Genomic DNA, 9,039 nt, shown 5'->3' with positions numbered 1-9,039 from the left:
GAGAAGCAACGGCAAGACAGACTCGGCATCTGCGAGTGACACGCACCTCTGCCCAGGCACCGATAACTTGCAGATGATGCTGAAGCTGTGAAGCATCTCCTCCCTGCTACCGTCACCTATGCCCACCCAGTTCACCCAGCACGAGCTCCCTTCGCTTTGCTGGGTAGCATATCTTACAACTGAATCAGGATAATCCACTGTTGGATAAGTATATTTACCCTTGAACTTTACACCAAAGACATACAAGTATCTTCTTCCAGATACAACACTGAAGGATATGCCAAAACCCAGGGGATATCCAGATCCAGGTAGAAAAGAAGGTGGGATTGTGGCATACGCTGATTTTAGTGTAGTGAAGCCCATCTCCCCATGGTCTCTCTGCGCTCCAGGGTGTCGCTCTTCCCGAGGGCGATTCAGAGCAGTTAACCCGGGGACCAGGGAAGCTACACCCCGTATCAGACCACATCTGACATTCATCCCCTCTCTAAATCTTTGATCATGAATGGTGCCAAAATCACCCAAGCCAGGTTTTAAATATAGCAGAGTGAACGAAACCTCCCTGACAAACTACAAGTTGTGGTTTCTCCCAGTAAATGGTACTGCTGGACAAAGGAGTTTTAAGCACACAGGGAAAAAAAAGGTGCATCTGATTTCAGCTCAGTTTATTTGACAGCCGATATAGCGAATCCTCTGCCTTCAGAACAGTTCTCCTTGGAAGGAAGGAGTAACATTACTCAGGGCAAAATATACAGAAAGTAAAAAATGTTTCGTTACAAAACTTCATTTAATATGGCATTTTGTTCTTCTGGTGGAACACATGCTAAGAGAGATAAAGAATCAAATGCCTTATGTATGTGAAATATCGTTATTAATTCTATAAATTAAAGGAAGAATAAACTCTGAAGTGCTGCGCTGAACATCACCTCCACAACTAAAAACAACACTAAACTTTACTAATGTTTAAGTTGGTATGTACATATATACACTACAGCTGTTACATCCCTTAGGGAAGTGCTGCTGTAATCCAGAGCAATCCCCTGGTAAACACTACCGTTAGCACCAGCATTTTAACAGTTTATGTATAACAACAGTGGTTGGTATAACATTTATATTGTTTATGTGAATTTGGGGGAGATAATTTATTGCTATTTCACAATAATATAAATTTAATGCTATTTCACAATTCACAGAAAAATACAAGCAGCACAAACTGATTTGTCATGTGTTATTGCATACCTGTGCTAACCCTTACGAACTCACTGCGTACTCAGCAGTTACTGAAATAACTACATTTTATTTGTGCATACGTAAAAAATAATCCATTACATACCTTTGATTGCAGGTGGGACTGACTTAGTTGTGCAGAAGGTACATATTTCTGAGAACGGTCCTTCCCCAGCGTCATTGACCGCCTGTATTCTGAACGAGTAACAAGTGGATTCCGTCAGCCTCTGTATCTTGTACGTATGACTTGGTCCCCGATAAATCGGAATAAACCTGGAACCAACGAAAACGAGAACATGTAATTACACTGGAGGGGCACTGACATTTCTGGTGATGACATGTATCGGTGCAAAGTATCCATACTGTGAAGAGCCGCACAATGTGCTTTGCAGAGCTGTTAGAGGCAAGTGTAAAACCAGCATGTTATTAACCCGCTAGCAATGATTAGTAGGTTAGGGAAAGCAGCTCATTGTCTCCTTTGCGACTAATACTTACCTTGCAAAATGATTATGTGAATTATTAGAAAAAACCTCTGTTGTTTTTTCCTACTACATAGTCAGAACGGATTCAACCTGTGCTCTGCTACTGCGCATGCTGCTGGGTTAAAAGCGCATTTAAAACAAGATTAATACTTCCAATCTTTTATTGCTTGATTTGGACTTTATTTGCACATTAAGACCCAAAGACCACATCTGACATTCATCCTTGCCATCTTAAGCCAGAGTAACTCTCTTTAAACCAGAACATATGGATTGCGTAATATATGGGTAATACATCACACGCTTCTTGGTTTTGAAGAGTTTACAGAGTGAAGACAGCCAAACAGCAGAGACAGAAACAGATTCAGAGAGAACATGTGGTGGTCTATGAGTGAAAAGGCACAGGGGAGGCACGATTACAGCGAGGGGGATATGGAGGACGGGAAAGGATGCCAGCTTAGGAGCTCTGGGGATGCCCGTACTGACAGCTCTGCTCCAGAGCAGGCTGAGAAGAAGAAAAAGACACGACACTAAGGAATTGACTTCCAAAATACTTCCATTGACAAGACCAAGCATCACCACACACAAACTTGTCCAACAATGTAATGCAGAACAAAATCGATGTCACTTAATCTTAAAAAAAAAAAAAGTACAGTTGCTAGAAATAATCTTGACTTCTATTTTCAATTGCTCTGCTCAGATAAATGCTTTTCAGCAACCGTCACACGTTAGCCAGCAATTTCTAACTGAGATCCTGCCCCCCCGGGTGCCGAGCAGAACGGGGATGAGGGTAAATCAAGAGGAAGCACCCAGCATCTCGCATCGACCCACTTAGCCTCCACCGGGCAACAGGGTCTTGCTTGCAATAGTCCTGAATCTGGAGAACATAAAATTCACCACGTAGGATCACACAGAGATTTTGGGGGTTTTTTTTGTGTTTTAGTACGCTTATTCTAATATCTTAACCATTTCAGCGGATTTGAAACCAGCAGGAAGCCAACAAAGAGATTTGGTTTTGACCTCCCCATCTAGGTGCTAGCTTTATCCCGGATAATAAGTCCTTTGGCTTTGCATGAGATACACAGTATAACCAATTTGAGCATTTCAAAGAAACTGGGTCTGTCATTAGCTCTCAGGGACAGAAATCAATTCATATTACATTGTGATTGAAATCCACAGAAGTACAAACAGAGAGATCAAGAATCATCCGTAATAAAAAGAAATGTTCAGGTAATTTAAATAGCTGGAAATGTACTCTGAGGATTAATGTGACTTATGACCCCCACCGAGTTTGAGTGAGCCCCTCACCTTGATTGGAAATCAAAGATCTATGCCCACAAGTTTTTAAGAGGAGATTTTAAAGCCCATTTCCAAAGAAGAGTTTTTTTGTTTTTTCCCCCCCAACTTTATGCTTACACAGTTTGAAGGACCGCCTGCCACCCCACGTTTCTGAGGCTCACACAAGCAGCTGTGGCACGTTTCAGAAGACTGCCACAGACCTGTTCTCACGGAATAAAATTTCTCGGGATTCACAGCGTGATGAACAAAGCACACGTATTTAGGACAGCATTAAGACTGAAGAGACAAGATTACTGTCTCTCTCTCTCTCTCTCCACTTCTCGTAGCTCAATCAGGCTGCGGGCTCAGACACCACCGCAGCACTCACAGAAGCGCAGAGACTTGTCTCTGACCCTGATCCAAGGGCGACAGAGAGCAAAAAAGGTGCAATGCAGTATTTTAGACTAATGACCTCTTTGTAATCATGCGTGGAGCTAGGTAAGCAAGGGAGGATGAACATACCTTACCAGCATACCCATACCCAGTTTGGGCTTATGGCACCCTTGCTAGACGTATTTACATGGCGAATGCCAGTGACTTAGTCCTCAAATCACACTTTCACCTTTTGAATATGACTTAGGTTTCATAACACCGAAAAAGCAATCTGGCAAACCACCTGAGCCCCTGCTGTCATTTGGGAACTGGTCTAAAACTCCCATCCGGTTTCCATCTCCAGCCCTATTTACTTCTCTACCTCTGTCTCAGGAAACATCTGTAATGAAAGCAAACACCATTACGGAAAAGCTTCCATCCAGGTTCAATACATACGACCGTAATGGAAGTACACTTAAACTTCTGAGATTCAACCATCTTTGAAGAAAGAGGGCTTCCAATTTTGGAAGAAGAAAGGCTGATTACTAAGTCATTCAAATTCAATTGCTGTTATGCTTTACTATGACAATGGTGCTTTGTAATTGTGTTTGGAGATGCAGATCATGATGTAAGAAACATAATGAAGATGAAACATTTTAACTTCAAAATACCAGTGATTTCTTGATAATAACATAGTATTTTCCTCATGTCTAAAGCAGGTACTTTATACTCCTCCAGAATTATTTCTGTTATTTTTAAAAATAGTGTAGTTATTTGATGTAGATGGCTATAGACACTGGAGCAATATATCCTGCAATCTTTTTTCAGTATCCCAGGCTTTCTGCTGAAGGACCGGAATGAAATTGAAGTTGAATCAATCAGTGTGATTACACATCACTACTGTGATGTCTGCATACATTAACAATTGTCTAAAGTAAGATAATTTGTTCATATTATTTCAAGTTCTTTTAAAAAAAAATAATCTAAAGATTTAGATTTAAATCTAAGTCTAATTTAAAAAGTACATTTAAACGTAAGCTCTATGTACCTTTGCCTTCTTGGCAAGCCTGATGTTGTTCACCGGGCTTTATCCAGGTCCTGTTCCGTACATTTTCTTAAGAACAATCCAGCTTTGAGCTTGTTCGCCAGGACCTAATCTCTTATGCATTTAAAAGTTGACTTAATCCGCTCATAGAAAAGCTCCCATGTTCTCTATCTCCCTCTCACCTTCTTCCAGCATTTACTCAGTTCTCCATCTGAACATGGACAATGAATTTTCTTTCTCAGATGCTGTGGGATGCCATAAGCATAGTCATTAATAAGGCACAGCCACCAAAAATCCTTCTGGTTGTAGCTGAACTACATTGGGGGTGTGGTTTTTTTTTCTACATCCCACTTCACGTATCTGAGAGAGCTTTACATCATTCATAAATCGAATGTGAGAAGACACAAGTCCCAGTGTCCCTGTCCCACAGGCTATGGGAGCTGGGAGGCTTGTAGATCAGCCAGGTATGTGGCTCAAGAGATCCTCCTCCATCCCTCCTCCCCGCATGGCTATCCTGGAGCTGAGGGACGGGCACATGGTTGAACATGACCGAAATACTGCAGCTTGACAAACGGCCGCTTTTTGTCCTTGCAATCAAAATGGATATGCTTTTAGCTGCAATGTTGAAAAAGTTAGTTTAAACTTTAGTGAAATCATGCCCAAATACTCATACGCTGATGCTCGTGGTGAAGGTCCCTTAGGAAGCGTGGCTGCTACGCCCACCCCAACCTCCCTGAGCTGGCTGTCCCCATCCCTGCTGCTCCTTCAGTACCGGTATTTATAGCTAAAAGGTGAACTGGATTTGAGAACTGACAGAGGTTAAAGATCCCCATAAATTGGTAGTCTTGTACTGCATTAGTTCCCTAGCTGGTCCAGTGTTCCAGTTGGACAGTTGTACTGGTAAAACCGTGGGAATGGTACAGGGACCCAAGTGGTCCACAAGCCCAAAGTGCTCCTGTTCCTATACACGAACACATTTACAGGAATATGTGTTTTTACTCTCGTTTCTTATTTCTTCATCTGTCTCCCCTTCCAAGACAGACAAAACCAAAACACAAACCATGCTCAAGTGTGTCTCAGCCAAGATGCGTTCATTCTCCCACCCTACCTGCTTTCATGTGAATCCCTGAAGTGTGCTAATAAGCACCAAGAAAATTTCAATTCTAAGAGGTTTGCCCAGTTGAATTTAAAGACAGTAGGCTGTGTACCTTAAACTGCTACGCTGCCTTTGAAAAAAGACTACGTCTGTGTATTAATGGAATTCTCAATATGGTTGCCTTTTTTTTTTTTTTCCAGTTTGCACCATCCCCAAGTAAATCTGTATTATTCAAATGTAACATGCTGCAGTGTTGCCTCTCTTCTCCAGTAAATTAACAGCAGAAACTGAAAAGAAAGCAACTTTCTTCAGGGATGGAGACACTCCCCAGAGGCTACTTCCCCCTCATCTCACTCCAGCGATCCCAGTTCCCCCCTTGCCAGACATTCTCACGTTGGTCACGGATTATTCATTTACCTACACAGAGTGGAGGAGAGAGAACACAATGTCCTAGAACGATTGTTTGGGAGACACCACCGCTGTTAGTTTTTCATCAATACCTTTTTATTCTCAGTGGAGATCTTCTCGGAAATGTTTTACATGTCGCAGGTATTTTGTTTCCTCCACTTCAGTCACTTCCAGTCAAGCAGAGGAATATGAATGTACTCCCTCTACCTCTGCTCATTAGTTCTGAGCACATTTTAATCAGCAGGTTTCCTTTCAAACTCTTGGGTTTTGTTTATATTTTAGTAACCTGTTTGTCCTTACAACAATTTAATTTGAAAGAAAATCTACCGTACAGCACTAAGTAAGACAGCAATCTTGAGACAAGTACAAAGGCTAAAATAGCCATCCGAGTGATTCTGTTACTGCCTCCCAGAAAAATGCGGTGATCTGCCACAATTTTGGCTGGAGAGAAATCATTAAAACAGCACTGGTCTGACCTGACGACCTGAGGCTTCGTTTCAGCCTACATGGGCAACTGCATAATTAGAAACTAAAGTATATGAATTTCACAGATCAACAGTTCTTAATATTACTATCGCAACATCCCTGTAATCTGCACAATTACAGCCCCCCCTTAATTTTTCAGACTGTTCCTCTATTTTGTTTAAAGAACATTATTGAACACTTGCTGGTTTGTGACTTTCCCCACCAGCAGCTCCCTACATTACAAAGTGGCACGCAGGAAGGCAAAGCTTCAAAGCAAAAACATCTAATTCATCCCCCGAGATGGAGAACATCCTTTTTTTTTTTTTTTTTGAAGCACTTGAGCAGAAAAAAAGCCATGCGGCCCCTTTGCTGGGCACGGCTTCTTCGGTGTTACTGGACTTGAACTTCGTTTCACAAACTGGGCTCCAATCCCTGGAGACCGCAGCGCTCCAGTACACCCCTATCTCCAATGCTGCCAGCAAGGCCAGTGCTCCCTTCATCATCCTCTGCACGAGAGAATCTGCCTGCATCCCAGTCATGCCCTGGGAATGTTTAACACCTCTTGGCTTTATGTTGAAGCTCACTCCTGCTGATGCAAGGAAAAGCATCGTTAATCTCTACTAGACCTCGATGCCAGAAGTAGAATGGAATCAACTCCCTAAAAGGGGAGTGATGAGAACAGCTTTTGGTGAGGGTTAAAACGGAGGTACCATTCCTTTTTTTCAGGTGAGGCTGTAGAGGAGCCCTGGAGCCAGGAGCTAAGTAGAAAGTGTGATGAACTACTAACTCTCACAATGTGCTAAGTTATCCTTCCCCTGCCATCAGCATCTTGAGATCTCTCTCTGAACCACATCTTGAGTATAAAGTGGACTTCTATTCTGTTAAACTGGCAGAGATACAGGAATATGGTCAACACAGATTTTTTTTTTTTTTTTTTCATTTCTGCTATATTTCGAAATCTTCACCTCAAAGAGAAAAGTCTGCAGCATCCCTCATCCCCACATCCATCAGGGCTCCTATAACCAGTACCAGGCTGACCAAACCTTTTCAGGGCTGCTGGGTGAATGCCAGCTTTGGGCCACCTTTCCAAGCCACTCTTCGGCATCGTCCTTCGCAGGTAGGTGCTGAGGGAAGGGAAATACCGGGACAGGAGTTCCCAAAAGAGTATTGTGCTCCCACAACCTCCCCCACTTCCAGCCCTAACGTGAGGTGTGGATACCTTGGCCCCCCTGATCTGTAGATCTGTTTTCTAGAAGATACCTTTTGGAAAGTTCATAACGTATGCTTGTTCATGGTATGTTTAGAAACAAACCTCCACAATGCACTGTCAATGTAATTTTGGTTTATAGGCATAAGAATAATAACAGGACCCACCGAAGGAGGCAACTTTTCCTTCCTTAACCTTAGAAAAGCAAAACTAAGTGGAGAATGGAAAAAGGCAGGAAGAGAAGTGATGATAGTCAGATGGGAAGAGTTTTGTTTTCTCCACCTAATTGCCTAGCACATCCACAGGCCAGACAAAGAGTACTTGCAGCCAAAAATCGATTTTTAGCTTGCTTCTGCTAGATCATCTTTCATCTGCTGCCGAATTTGAGCATGTAATCCATATTTACCACAGATAGTCACTTGTCAGATGTCTGGAATAATTGCAAATGGAGATGCCTTAACCTACAGAAGCTCCCAGATAGCAAGAAAAATTATGTTTTTTGGAAGGAGCTTCTGGGCACATTCAGGAGGAATGGAAGACAGACCAACAAAGTGTCTGACAGATGATTGCTGTGTGCAGTCACATCAGAGGCCAAGGAACAGATCGGGAGAAGAATACTGAGCACTAATTTGAATGAAAGACCTGAGAGAAATTAGGGAGAGCATCCAGTGGCCTGTCAAAACTATACAATCAAGAACAACTACATTACTGGGCAGATACCAATACCATGGCTTGCAGCAGTATTAATAATTAACAGTAGGTATAAATAAGAGCAGGCTTAAAAAAGCTAAAACCAAAAGAAAAAAAAAAAAAGCCACACAGTTCAGCAGCAGCAAACTAATGCTCTTACAGTCACGTGCATTTTTATCTTCCTTGCGCAGCATTACAATCCCCTTTCCCAGTATGGCAGCGACTAACAGTGTCTCTGAACCTTCAAATGAATCTCATTCAGCACATCATGTTCAGAACTATTTACGGACCCAACAGTCTCCTTAACCTGGTTTGGCAAAGCTGACTAAGGAAGCAAAGTGTAGTCTCTAGTTTACCAACTTCAGCAAAATGAAGCTGGAACCTAAAGTTGTGCTCTTGGAAAACTGGCCAACATGTTCCTCTTGCTCCAAGCTGAACCCCACTTATGCCTTTAGATATTAAACAGTTATTACTCTGATTAAGGCATTCTTTTTCTTATGAGGTTGGTACAGATGAGCAAAAAATAGCTTTAATTACAGCGACAGTCTTTTGTCTGGATGCTGCTCTGATTTATGATCCACTGTCTGGAATATTCAGTTACATTCGTGAAGCGTGAAGTACCCGCAGATGTACACTGATCAAAATATAACAGCAAATTGGTCCACTGCGTTTCCATGTAGTTTAGTTTAGTTTCTACTAAATTTCCCACCAAACCAGTGATTCTTTGAACATACCTACAGAAAAGCATCTAACTCTGCATCTCACTAGATTCCTA

The 9,039-nt window shown here is 42.1% G+C and overlaps 1 protein-coding gene across 2 annotated transcripts in view; it reads right to left on the bottom strand.

Annotated features, from left to right (window-relative positions):
• The window catches only part of FNDC3B (fibronectin type III domain containing 3B), a 174,570-nt gene that overhangs the window by 14,866 nt on the left and 150,665 nt on the right, over nucleotides 1-9,039 (bottom strand). For both annotated transcript variants that reach the window (XM_009884448.1, XM_009884446.1), the window contains exon 24: nucleotides 1,331-1,497. In XM_009884448.1, coding sequence (XP_009882750.1) covers nucleotides 1,331-1,497 — 167 coding nt within the window. The remainder of the gene's footprint in view (nucleotides 1-1,330; nucleotides 1,498-9,039) is intronic.

The sequence above is a fragment of the Charadrius vociferus genome, unplaced genomic scaffold (assembly GCF_000708025.1).
Source record: "Charadrius vociferus isolate BGI_N301 unplaced genomic scaffold, ASM70802v2 scaffold104, whole genome shotgun sequence".
Lineage (NCBI taxonomy): Eukaryota > Metazoa > Chordata > Aves > Charadriiformes > Charadriidae > Charadrius > Charadrius vociferus.
The sequence above is the reverse complement of the archived record's forward strand: the minus strand, read 5'-3'. Positions and strand labels throughout refer to the sequence as shown.